This window comes from Anguilla rostrata, chromosome 9, assembly GCF_018555375.3.
Source record: "Anguilla rostrata isolate EN2019 chromosome 9, ASM1855537v3, whole genome shotgun sequence".
Lineage (NCBI taxonomy): Eukaryota > Metazoa > Chordata > Actinopteri > Anguilliformes > Anguillidae > Anguilla > Anguilla rostrata.
The window spans coordinates 6998784-7012024 of record NC_057941.1 but is presented as its reverse complement, the minus strand read 5'-3'; the positions used below and the strand labels follow the sequence as shown (position 1 = coordinate 7012024).

General features: G+C 51.5%; 1 protein-coding gene and 1 long non-coding RNA gene across 6 annotated transcripts in view; one reads left to right on the top strand and one right to left on the bottom strand.

Annotated features, from left to right (window-relative positions):
• Nucleotides 1-12625, top strand: part of LOC135262779 (kinase suppressor of Ras 1-like) — a 51443-nt gene extending 38818 nt beyond the window's left edge. For 3 of the 5 annotated variants that reach the window (XM_064349994.1, XM_064349997.1, XM_064349998.1), the window contains 17 exons: nt 852-999; nt 1197-1683; nt 2738-2925; nt 4056-4125; nt 4290-4373; nt 4465-4526; nt 4623-4732; nt 5061-5229; nt 5520-5561; nt 6036-6084; nt 6477-6537; nt 7145-7602; nt 8380-8476; nt 8581-8714; nt 9328-9456; nt 9906-10041; nt 10453-11592. In XM_064349994.1, the coding sequence (XP_064206064.1) occupies nt 852-999; nt 1197-1683; nt 2738-2925; nt 4056-4125; nt 4290-4373; nt 4465-4526; nt 4623-4732; nt 5061-5229; nt 5520-5561; nt 6036-6084; nt 6477-6537; nt 7145-7602; nt 8380-8476; nt 8581-8714; nt 9328-9456; nt 9906-10041; nt 10453-10599 (2571 nt within the window). In that variant the 3' untranslated portion in view covers nt 10600-11592. Of the gene's footprint in view, nt 1-851; nt 1000-1196; nt 1684-2737; nt 2926-4055; nt 4126-4289; nt 4374-4464; nt 4527-4622; nt 4733-5060; nt 5230-5519; nt 5562-6035; nt 6085-6476; nt 6538-7144; nt 7603-8379; nt 8477-8580; nt 8715-9327; nt 9457-9905; nt 10042-10452; nt 11593-12246 lie in introns of those variants that run through there. The other 2 variants (XM_064349995.1, XM_064349996.1) reach the window with 2 other exon arrangements.
• LOC135262786 (uncharacterized) overlaps nt 1-13241 on the bottom strand; it is a 656092-nt gene that overhangs the window by 36206 nt on the left and 606645 nt on the right. The window lies entirely within an intron of this gene.

The following is a 13241-nucleotide window of genomic DNA, read 5'->3' as shown; positions in this document are numbered from 1 at the left end:
TCCGCATTTGGTTGACACCTTCGATTTTGAGTACATCTCGGTTCTGAGAAAAAGCCTCCCACGCTCTCTGGCGGCGTCTGAACAAAAAGCGGGGGGGCCTGGAAGAGGTCCAGTGTCCGGCGCACAGAACCGGAGGAATCGTGGCTGAAATTGAGCGAACGTGATTTTATCTTCTGCCGCGAGGACACGCACACTGCTGCAGCTCATGCGGCTAATCAAATCAGGCGCGTCCGGCTGAGGGCGGAGGGTACGTTTCGTGAATTGGGCTTTGTGCGCGTGTGTGACTTTTGGATGACCCCTCCGTTGGGTTGGACGACCCCTCTTGTCTTGTTCTATGGAATTGTCCTTTTCTGGAGAAATTCCAGAGCCCTGTGGAGGAGGCGCAGATCCACCCTGTTGTGGGTCTGTTGTGTCTGTTCAGGTTGAGGAAAAAGATGCAAATCAAATCGAATGTATTTGTGTGGAGCATTTTTACAAAGATTTGCCACAGTGTGCTTTACAGCGTGCACTCTCTCACCCTATGACCTAGACCTGCTCAGACAGCAGAGGCCTAAATGGTGTCATTTATTTATTTACCCTGTGGTACGACAGCCACAAAAAGCTGGGCCCAATTTGAGAGAACCATTGCACAATACTCCTACCCCCCCCAATCTCGGTTGAAATGACTTTGTTGATTGCAGGTTATTCTCCCTGAGTCTGAGTGCCAGAGGGATAGTGTGTCAGTGTGTTTGGGCACGTGTTGAATCCGTGCAGTCCTTTGCACGTCTGTTCATGCCTGTGTGTGTGTGCGTGTGTGTGTGTGTGCGTGTGTGTGCGCGTCTCACCCCAGGCCTTGCTTTGTCCTTGTGCAGGCAGTGCCGGTGAAGCTGTCCCTGGATGCTCTGCTGCAGATGTCTGGCTCTCAGGTGCGAGAGACCATGAAAAGGCTGGGCTCCAGCTCGGAGGAGTGCTCCCGGCTCACCGCCGCCCTCTCCTGTCTGAAGAGCGCCACTGAATCAGGTGGGCCATGGTCAGAACTACAGGGGGGGGAGGGGTCCTAATGGGGGGAGGTGAGGTGTGTAGCAGGCATCAGACTCTCAGAAACGTTTTACAGTTGATTGATCCCATGAGACAAATGAGCGTGCTCTCTGGATGTCGTGAGTCCAGAACGGGATGGGGGCGGAGCTTTGTGAGTCACGCTTGTGTCTGTCCCGCAGGAGGGGAGCTGAAGGAGGAAGGGGTGCCCTGGATCACGGAGGCCGCCCGACGAGACAGCGGCACGCTGGCCCCCGCCGACCAGCTGTCCTGCCCCGGGGGGACCCTGCGCTCCCACAGCCCCTCCCCCTTGGCCCGCCCCCACGGCGCGCCCCCCGCCCCCACCTCCTCCGCTCACCTGCGCTCCGTGTCCACGTCGGTCGTGCCCTCCTCCTCCTCCTCCTCCTCCGACGGCCCCGGGCCCTGCGTCCACGGCGACGGGCTCTCGGACCCCTTCCCCCCCTCCCCGAGGCCCGGCCGCGTCCACGGTCACGTGGCCACGCCCCCCGCCACCCCGCCCTCCAAGAGGCGGCACCGGCTGAAGCCCCCCTGCACGCCGCCCCCGCCTTCCAGGAAAGTGCTGCACCTCCTTCCCAACATCACCCTCACACGCAGCAAGAGCCATGAGTCACAGCTGGGCAATAGAATCGAGGAGCCGCCCCTCAACAAGTAGGTTTCCACTGTGCCGTGCTGGCCCCGGCCTCCCAGAATCCCACTTCCTGTGCTCTGCGCGACGGTGCGGACGGCTGTACCGACGGCACGGCGGTTGGTTGCCGCCGTGTGAGGTCATTGCGCGTGCCCCAGAATCAGGCCCGTGACTAGGCCGCGCACGCGTCCCTCCTGCCCGCCCGCCGGGCCCTCTGTGTCCCGTCACCTTGCGGATAATCCTTCCGGATTCTTCCGCAGCTTAGGTGCCGTTGTGAAACGGGGAGGCGTGCTGTTTCACAAGTGAGGACAGGTCCCTGCTCACCTGCTGGAGGTTCTCCGCGTTCCGGGAAAAAGTTTCGCCCTGGAAAGACGCAATCCGTATCGCCCGCGGCGACCTCCCAGAGAGACGGAAGCGTTAACAGGATGCATGCCTGTCATCGCCTCATCGCCCCCTGTTATTTTTACGGTGGCGATCACAGGTGCCTCTGAAGCCACACTGTAGCGCGGGTTAAGTGTCCAGGACACAGTGAGCGAAAGGAGGGGCAGTGGTTTATTTCGGGTTTTTTTAAACCAAATATCCTGTCCATTTTGAATTTCTTCACCTTCTGTCGGCCATTAGGATAGGGGGAGGGTGTGACATCAGTGCCCTGCACACATTTGTATTTACACATGAAGATTTCTCTGGAACTTAGAAAAAGCTATCGCTTTCTAGCGATCTCTATCTCTAGCAAATAAACGTAAGTTTTTTTTGTTTTTTTTTTACAGCTCATGATATTTCCGTGTTACACTTCTGCATTTCGGGAAGAAGTGGCTTTGTTTTGCGGGCCTTTTGACACACTGCGTCTTTGCAATGTCACTGATTGTACTGTGGCTTTACTTATATCTAGCTGTCGGGGTGGAACCATGTTAAATGGACTTCCTGTAAGGGGCTTTGGTTACCCAGCATCTACAAAATGTCTGAATTCGAAACTGTAATGCAGTGAAGCATATTTATGGTGGGTCAGTGGGACGCACCAGCGGCGAATGTGAGAGCGAGTGTGGGGTGGTACTGAGCCCCCGCCTCTGTCCCCTGCAGGTGTGCGAAGAAGAACAAGCTCTTCCTCAACGTGCACATCAACGGCAGCGGCAACGGGTGCGAGGACTCGTCGACACGGTCCCCCCTGCTCTCTGCCCGCACCCCCGGGACGGCCCAAACTCCCTCCACTGCCCCCTACACCCTGCCCGGCACCCCCACGCTTCTAGAGGACCACACCGGCCTCAAGAGTGAGTTCTCTCTAACCCAGAATTCCCTGCTGCTGAGCTGAACCACAAACCATTTTCACCATCTCTCTCTTTATCTCTCTCTCTCTTTCTCTATCTTTTTTCTCTCTGACCCTTCCGTATTCTGCGTATATGTGAATCCCCACTGTTTACATGGTTAAAGGTCTAGCTGGAATTCCCCTTTGCTTTCACAATAGTTGCACACAAAGGTGCCTGTTTCACAAATACATGGATAATGACTCAGTCATTCTGTAACTATGAGTCTGTGTACCGTACATGGTGATCTAGGTTACTGGGAAGGAGGACAGATACAGTCTACAGTCAGTAGGCCTCTTTAACTAAAGGTGTAGGAAGAGTACAGTGCGCCTGGGTGCAGGTGTAATCTCTGCAGTTGGTGTTGAGGTAGTGGTGCAGTAGTCTACAGTAGGTAGAGGGACAGGTGTAATCTACAGCAGGGCTTTCTAGGTAGAAGTAGGACAGTAGGGCACTGTAGATAAAGGGCGATACTGCCTGCAGTAGAGGTACTGTACTGCTGATGCACACACACTGATGATCTGGATCAGAAGGAATGTTGATGTCAGTGTTGTGGAATGACAGACGGCCCTCACCAACACACTGCGGGAAAGTTCTATGACTTCATCAAAGCAAAAAACAAGCCAGAACTCCTGCCCAGCCCCTTCTCTACCCAAAGCGGTATCTGGGGGAGGGAGGGTGGTTGAATAGCAGCGCTCACTGACATCTTTGCATTCTTTCAAACATTAACACTTTCAGCCCATCATCCAGTCATGCTAGCTGCTAGCTGGAGTAACTGCATTGGAAGATGTATTATTGAATGTAGAAACGATGCTGTTCAACTTTTATATCACCTAAAAAGGTCATTTTCAGACACATCTGTGCAATGTTGGCACGGGAACTCCATAGTTCCACTGTTTTGCCACACACCTTCTTCATAATATGTTCTGAAGTTGAATAATGACCAAAATATGGGGTTTGTGGGCAAATTCAAAGTGAAATATTTTAATATTTACTGTGCTTTGTTGAATCTTTTAAAAGGCTCTCTGGTTCAAACATTTCATCATGTCTGAGCTCTCAGACATGTCAGACATTGTCTTTCTACCTGTATCTGTGTGTAGATAATATGGGAGTGCATCGAGGCTCCCCCCAGGCAGTGAGGAGGGACATCGGCATCGCTGTCACACACAGGTGAGCCACAGACAGCCGCTTACCTCTCTCAGCCCGGGAAGGAGCTTCTCTCAGATTCTCTCACAACTTTTCATTACCTTTCTGCCTTTTTTTTCGGAGGATTCAAATTCATTCTGAAAGAAAGTGGCCAACAGATATTTCTTTTGACTTCCTTTCTACCAAAGGTTTTCTACCAAATCCTGGCTCTCACAGACATGTCAAGTGTGTCAGAAGAACATGATGTTTGGGGTGAAATGCAAACACTGCAGGTGAGGGGGGGAAGGATTTTCTCAAACGGTATTGAGGTGCTGCGTCTCTGAGCCGCCTCCTGTCTATTAACGGCTGGTTTTGTCTCTCCAGGCTAAAGTGCCATAACAAATGTACAAAAGAAGCCCCTTCCTGCAGAATATCATTTATCCCAAGTAAGCCACGCTGCTCCTCAGTGCTCGTAGTGTCGTTGTGCGTAACTGGAGCCCCATACGTCTGCTCACGCCTCTCCTCTCGTGTCGTGTCCCCAGTGGCAAAGATCCGGAGGACGGAGTCCGTGCCGTCGGACATCAATAACCCCGTGGACCGTCCGGCCGAGGCGCCGCAGTTCGGCACGTTACCGAAGGCGATAACCAAAAAGGTGAGGCTAACGCAGCCCGGGAATAACAGCCTGCCTGGAGACATCGAATTTGAATTTATTGAAAGGATAGCCCCTTGAGATGTAGCATCTCGCTTTCAAGAGACACTGCGACCTGCTGGGGGGTAGAGGTGTGGGAAGAGGCCGTTCGTATTTTGAGCTTGCGGTGACCGTGTTGCTCTTGGCCAGTGAACGCCCCGCCCCCGCCTCTGTCATCGAGAGGCGGTTTGTTTCCCAGCTCTGCGGGTCGCAGTCGCTCCGCGTTCCGGCCTGGGCGACTTGCGTCGCGCGTCTCTGACTTGTCGGTCGTGTCCGCGGTTCCGTTCTGCAGGAACACCCGCCGGTGCTGAACCAGCTGGACTCCAGCAGCAACCCTTCCTCCACCACCTCCTCCACCCCCTCCTCACCCGCCCCCTTCCAGCAGAGTAACCCCCCCAGCGCCACACCGCCACCCAACCCCTCCCCCAAAGGACCCCGCGACAGCCGCTTTCACTTCCCAGGTGAGTACCGCGGGGGTCAAAGGCGTTTTTTGTGCACGTACAAAACACACACGGTCTGCCTTTTAAAATTGCCTTCCCATTGAATGCGCTGGAGTGGAGTGGAGCTGAATGAAGCTCGGAGTGGAGTGGAGCTGAATGGAGCTTGGAGTGGAGTGAAGTGTTGCCGAGTTGAAGTGGAGTGGATTGCAGGGGCAGACGTAGAGATGAAACTGCTGCTCTAACCCAGTGTCTCTCTCTCTCCTCTGTGCTTGTGGGGGGGGTTTTTCTCTTCTTCCCTTTCTGTTCATAAGCTGCCTGCTACTTTCAGCATAGACAGCAGTTTATCTTCCCCGGTGAGTTAACATGGCGATAGCCCCATAGCTGTTGCGATTCCCACGTCTGCCTTCCACGTAACCCCGCTTGTGTTTACGGCCTGCCGGCTCTCTCTCTCGAGCCATGGCCTTGATTGTTGTCAGGTGATCTGTTGAGTCTGCAAATTTGTGTTTTGTTGGTAGACGGTCAGAGAGCATATTTGTGTATTCGTGCGAGGCTTCACCAGTCTTCACAGAGGCTTTTTTGTTTCGGTGTGTCGCATGCTGAGTTAAGTCTGCATGGTACATGTCTGCCCTCTGGTGGGTAAAACACGGAGCTGCAACCTTATGGTTACATTTGCCAGTAAACTGGGAGTCTTGCCCGAGCTGCGGCAAGGGACTACACCTACGCAGAAATATGCAGTTCCAGCTCGGCAGAGGAAGGCCTCTCTGCAGCCAGGATGTCTCTCACTCTGCATTTCTTTCTGTTTTTTTTTTTTTTTAATTCTCACACAGATGTACCTGGCTCTGCCTCCCTGCACTCAGAAGCTCTCCAGGACACCGCGTAAGTCTACTCCAGGAATACTCAAATCCGTAGTGCTGCCGCTTTTCATTCCTCCTCTCTAATCAGGACTGATTTATACCGGGGACACCAGGTGAGGTAAATCTCTGGCCGATCAGTGGCACTGATGAATCGGATTGACTATTGGGCAGGAAACATAAACCAGGAACACTACTCACCTTTGAGGGCCAGATTTGGGTATCCCTGATCTACACCCTAATCCAACCAGCTCTGAGAAGAAAGTGTCATACGTATGGCTGTTTGCTATCGTACCGTCTAATCGTTCTGTGGTACAGCTTTGCAGTGTGTGGGGTCCCCAGACCACACGATCACTCTTGTGGATGTTCTATGGAGAATTCTACGGCCTGTAATTCCTGTCCTCTCTCTCCTCTCAGTGAGAACGAGCAGTCGGCGCACGACCCCAAGTCACACCTGGCAGGGGAGGAGAACGTAGAGGTACGTTCCCAGCAGACTTCAGGAGACGCATGCTGGGAGTGAGCGTGGTGTGGTGTGTGGCTGCATCTGAGCTGCTGTGTGGAAATGTAACACAGCTCCAACTCTTAATTCCTAAATTATTATTCCTCATACTGTATGTACGCATATACACTACCATTCATAATTTTTGGAATCGCTGAGAAATTTTTATGTTTTTGAAAGAAATTGATACTTTTATTCACAAAGGTAGCATTAAATTATTTTTTTTAATTTCAGCCACGACATGATAATGTTACAAATTACTATTACTGTTTGAAATAATTGTTTTTTAATTCAATGTTTACATATGATCGCAAAGCCCCATTTTCAGCAGCCATTACTCAAGTGTCCTGACAACACACTTACTGTCATCTCTAAGTATTCATGCTAATGTGCTAATTTAGTAAAAGAGAAAGCACTACCATTATATTAAGCGCAGCTGAAAGCAATTGTGCTGTTTAATTAAGCTAAAAATATCTTTCTTTCAGTTGCTGTAGTATCTAGAACACTAGCATTTCTAAAGTTACATTTTCGTTTAAAAAATGAGTTGGAAGTGACAAGGATTCCGTGTGTGTCCATTTCCCCATAGGAAGTAGACGAAGAGGAGGAAGCAGAGGAGGATGAAGAAGCGGCGGAAGAGGAGGAAGAGGAGGAGGATGGGGAGGCGGAGGCGGACGGGAAAGGGGGGTCGGAGGCGGAGGGCGACGCGGACGAGCTGGACGACCTGCCGAGCTCGCGGGGCACCCACTGGAGGGGCCCCATCTCGCGCAAGGCCAGCCAGACCAGCGTGTACCTGCAGGAGTGGGACATCCCGTTCGAGCAGCTGGACCTGGGCGAGCTGATCGGGAAGGGCCGCTGGGGCAAGGTGCACAAGGGCCGCTGGCACGGCGAGGTGGCCATCCGGCTGCTGGAGATCGACGGCAACAACCAGGACCACCTGAAGCTCTTCAAGAAGGAGGTGATGAACTACCGGCAGACGCGGCACGAGAACGTGGTGCTCTTCATGGGGGCCTGCATGGCGCCGCCGCACCTGGCCATCATCACCAGGTGAGGGGGCGGAGCTCTGATTCTTCGACCGGCTGATTAACCCTGACCGTTTCCCGGCTGTTTGATTCATCGGATTTTGTTTGATGTGTAAAAGGACCTTAGAGCGTTTTCATCTTCAGTCAAACATCTGCAGTGCCCTACCCAAACACCCCAGTGAATCAGATGCTCCACCTCAAATTTTCAGAATCCTGTTCCACGTTATCACATTTACTGTGGCCACAGATCCTTCTTCATACATGCGCAAAGACTTGGAATGCCATCCCCTTATCCCTCTGAGCCAACACTATGTACTCATCCTTCAAACAGACTTAGAAACCACCTCTGACTGCTGCCTCACCATGTCCCCACTGAGTTACTCGCATATCTTGTTTTACATCTATTACTGTCATCTAGGCTCATTTTTCACACCCCCCTTCATCACTTCCTTGACAAACATCAGCTTTCAACAGAAGATTTTTACATTTTCTTTCTGCAGGAAACCAGCTGCTAAATGTTTTTTTTTTTTTTAAACATCATCGTACTTCATACTTTAAAACTTTTCACTGTATAAACAAAAATTAAATTAGTAATTTTTATTGCAGGAGCCATAATTATTTCCACCATTTTCTGACATTTCAATATAATTTGTGGCCAACATTGCCATTTATAGGCATGGTGTCCGTAGTTGTTATCCATGACTTTGTAACCCTTGTTGTTCTTGCTACACAGAATCTTTGGATGTTGTATATTGTGGTTGTTCATCATTTTATGCGCATTTACATCCTTAATTTCTTTCAGCTTCTGTAAAGGACGGACACTGTACTCAGTTGTGAGAGACACCAAGAACATGCTGGACATCAACAAGACTAGGCAAATCGCTCAGGAAATCGTAAAGGTGAGGCTGCAGTGTGTTTGCTTTTTTCAAATGCATTGCTGTGATGATGTCATCATGCCAGACCACCACCACCACACTGAGTGTTCTCCCCCCCTCCACCTTAGGGAATGGGCTATCTACACGCAAAGGGTATCGTGCACAAGGATCTGAAGTCCAAGAACGTGTTTCACGACACAAACAAGGTGGTCATCACGGATTTCGGGCTCTTTGGGATCTCGGGCGTGGTTCAGGAAGGAAGGTGAGGATCCTGCGCTCTGCCCGTCCGTCTCTGCCGTAAGGGCCACAGCTCGCACGGGAGATTCTTTCACTGCCAGGCGTGAGTTCTTCTGAGAGAACGATCCGGAAGGGCTGGTCTGAGACTGCCATTGTTTTAAAAATTGCTTTGGACATCTCAGACCGCTGTATGTAGTGTGTACTCTCACCCAACCTTCATGTTGTAACACTCTAGGAATGCTTAAAACTCCATTAAAAATAGTTCATAAGAGCAACGTGAGGTGAGCTCCTTCTCCTGCCTGAGACTGGTGGGGTCATTCCTATGTTCCCAGGGTCCTATGTTCCCCGGATTTAAATGACACATAATGGGAACATGACAAAGGGTCCTATGTTCCCAGGGTCCTATGTTCCCCAGCTCTACATATGTGCTCTCCCAGGGGTCCTATGTTCCCCAGCTGAAACGGGTCAAATTTGACTCAAAAACACAAATAGGAGGGTTAATGTGTGTTAACAGAATATTGAACTGGGGAACGTAGGACCCTGGGAACATAGATACGCTCCCGGGACTGGTTGCAGTGAGGTGCGGAGGCGTGGCTTGCTCAGCAGCGGGGGGTGTGGTTATGTCCCTGTTCCCACAGGAGGGAGAACGAGCTGAAGCTCCCTCACGGCTGGATCTGCTACCTGGCGCCCGAGATCGTGCGAAAGATGCGCCCGGGGAACGACGACCGCCTCCCCTTCTCCAACGCCGCCGACGTCTACGCCTTCGGGTGAGGGAACGCCGCGCGCGGTCACGCTCAGATCTCCCTCGGTGGAGCTCAGCTGGGCTACGTCTTTCATTGGCCGCTGTTAGCTTAGCTTAAATGAACCCACAGAAGTAAATGGAATGGTAAATGGACTGCATTTATATAGCGCTTTTATCCAAAGCGCTTTATAATTGATGCCTCTCATTCGCCAGAGCAGTTAGGGGTTGGGTGTCTTGCTCAAGGACACTTCGACACGCCCAGGGTGGGGTTTGAACCGGCAACCCTCCGACTGCCAGACAATCGGTCTTACCTCCTGAGCTATGTCGCCCCATAGTCAGTTGTTCATTCACCGTTCAGGCTTCGAGTGCTGCTGTGTGGGTGGATGTGTTTGGTTAGTCTCGGAGAAGATGAGTGGATCAGAGCTCTTAGATGCATTACTTGGCTTTTGTCCACCCCCCCCCCCCCCCCCACAGCACTATCTGGTACGAGCTCCAGGCCCGGGATTGGCCAATTACGAACCAGCCCGTGGAGGCCACCATCTGGCAGGTGGGCAGCGGAGAGGGCATAAAGAAGGTGCTGGCAGAGATCAGCCTTGGCAAGGAGGTCACGGTGAGTGGAGAGGCCTGAGGTTAACGTGACCGGGGTCAAGCGTTGTCAAGCGTCGACCGTGTAATGATTTGAGTGCCTGCTGTTCAGCTCTGAGCAGTGATGGTACGTGTTAAAATACCAGAACCGTAGCATGACATTTGAAATAACCATACCTGGAAAACTCAGGCGTCTGTTGCTGGCTCATTTTTTAAATATATATATATGGAAAAGTACAAAAAAAAAACAAAAACAAAGTGCTAAATAAAATACATTTTTGAGCATTTTTGTTACTCTTTTTGAAAACCACATCAAATACCTGTAAGATGCAAGTCTGTGAATGAGGATGAATGGTTCCCAGTTTTAGGTGTGCGTTCTGGTGTACCTGCACACATTTCGGTAATCTTGGGCCGGGCCTCCTTGTCTCTCCTGCAGGAGATCCTCTCTGCCTGCTGGGCGTATGACCTGCGCGAGAGGCCCACCTTCACCCAGCTGGCCGACATGCTGGAGAAACTGCCCAAGCTCAACCGCAGGCTCTCCCACCCCGGCCACTTCTGGAAGTCTGCCGAGTACGTATCCTAGGATGGGGGCACGCTGGACTTCCTGCCTGGCTTTGACCCCTGACCCCATGACCCCCTGATGCATCCTGCCATTCCAACCATCCCACATCCCCCCCCCCCCATGCCCATCCTAGGACCACTTCCACAGGGGCTGACGCCAGAGGAAAGGGGTAGAGGTGGACAGGGTGATAGTCTGCCCTCTACCGGGTGGCCACTCTGTGGGAGTCACTCTGGGACACAGTGCTGGTGGAGGGTGCTGAGACAGCAGATGAGACTGCACTAAAAGACTACTCCCCGTGCAAGCGGTGCACCCATAACGGCACACGCACACACACACACACTCACACACTCACGCACACACGCACACACACTCACACACACACACACACACAAAGAAACTGCTTAACACTAAATTAACTTTTTAGGAGGGTTTGTTCGGCTCTCTAGGCTGTGACACATTCATACTCTGTCAGGAGCACATTAAGGACCTGGCCAGCACTTTCTACTGCAAAGGCAAGAGGAAACACATTGCTGAGAAAGAGCCTAATTTGTGTTTTGTTTCTTATTTTATCAGTTAGCACTGTAGCATTTAACGTACGATTGCTGTGAAACTGTCTTTCAAACATTGAGCTTTTTTTTTTACACTAGTTCCTACAGTGCAATGACCCATTTCTTTAAACACTGTAGCATTTAACATTGGATTGCTGTGAATTTTCTTTTAAAGAACAGGGATGACTTGATACCTAGTTCCTTTTCACTTCCTCCTTCAAACCACTTACCCTTCGCTGTGATTTGACACTGGCTGTGATGCAGCCAGCTCCTTTCCTCTGACCTGCCTCTCTGTTCCCCTGCCTGGGTGCTGTTCTGTGCTGGGACAGAGGGACCTGTGTGATCCTGTCCCTCCTGGAACCCCACCTCTGCACCGCTGCTCATCTCTCCACTCCAAACTCTCACTCTGCTCCCTCTTCCCTTCCTCCCAGTCCCCTCATCTTCCCTCCTTCATGCAAATACAGCCCATCAGCCTCTTCTCCCACCCTAACCCTAACCTCCACTCCTCCATTTCCGCTCTCCCTGCTGGTCATGTGACTGCCTGCAGGGCCACTCTTTTCAGGGGGGGTTCAGGCACTTCTGTGCCTTCATTATCAAATGAGGACTTTTAAGCACTGCCCCTGTATGGTTTTAACAAAGCAAGTGGCAAGCCAGGGTTGCAGTAGTACTGAAAAAGCTGCAGCGTGCTCAGACGGACATCGTAAAGGTCCCAGAATGCAAGGTCACAGGAGGGTTTACGTACATTTTTGGGGATTAATTGAAATGAATCTGGGTGATTTTTTTTTGTTGACCTGAACTGAATGTATTTTTAATAATCTATGCCAGTTTTCCTGTGTGTGTGAGTGTGAGTGAGTGAGTGTGAGTGTGTATATGTGTGTGTGTTTGAGAGAGAGAGAGAGAGAGGGAGCGAGTGAGAGAGAAAGAGAGAGAGAGAGACACTCTTTGCTAATGCTGGTACTCTTTCTGAATTAGCCTCTGCCTGCTCTGCTTCTCCGCCTCAGTTCCTGTCACTGCCAGCCTGCTCTTGCACCTTCACTAACACGTCTAACCTCTGCCTCTCCTTCTGTTCTCTCTTTTCCCTCTTTGTCTGTGTCTTCTTCTCTCTTTCTTCCTGTTGTAGGTTGTAGCTGCTGGCACAAGACACATAGGCAGAGCAAAGCCAGTAGCGCCTGGGTCTGCCTTGCATGCTCCCCAAAAACCCTTAATTCCTTAAAAAAAACAACAACAAAAAAAATCGTTTGCCACAGCTCCACCCAGCACAGATACCGCTTCCACTAATCTGCAGCCCGATCTTCCACCATCTGCCCTCTTTTCTCTCGATTTCTCTGTGGAATGGGGTATGGCGGGCGTGTATATGTATGTTAAGAGGAGAAAAGGAATTATAATAGATGGCAAAGCCCCTGTCGCTTCCTTTTTGGGGAGGGGGGGGTCTTCTCTCTTTTTCTTGCGGTACTCATGCTGAAATGGACATGTTTTGACCGTGGCCTCTTTCTGCTCCGGAGGCTGCGGCCCCTAAGCTGGGAGCCAGGAGCTGGGAATGGGGGAGGACTGGAACCAGGACTGTTCCCCATCATCCCCAGGACCCCCACCTCTGCCAGCCTCTCCCCAAATCTCTCACGCTTCCCCTTGCAGTGTTAATATGCAAAGCTTCAGCTTCTCAAATGATGCTCCCAGCCGGTGAACGTTTTGTGCTTCGTTCTTTTCGGTATGTGCGTTTTTTGTTCTCTTTTTTTTCGGTCTGAGGACTGGCGTACAGGTAACGGCTGAGCCGCAGTGTTGCACATTGCCTTCTTATTACCGCGCTGAAAAGAAAGCTCGTGTCTGAGCTCCGTTTCCACGGCTTTCGAAATGCTTCTGGTTCCGCACTCCAAACGGGAGGTGTCCCCCTCCCGTTCAGCAGGACTCGAAAGGAAGCGGGTAACGCGCCGACCAGGGAGACGCGGTGTCACTTCCCGCTCGGGCGGGGTCGACGCGCTGTCAGAGCGACTCAGTCTCGGTAAAAACACGGTTAGAAGATTTCCCGACTCCTGCTATAGCTCAGGTTGGCACGGGAGATCCAGACCATTCATTTTCTGAACACTGTTTTCCGTGCTTCGCTGGGATTGGGACACTCTT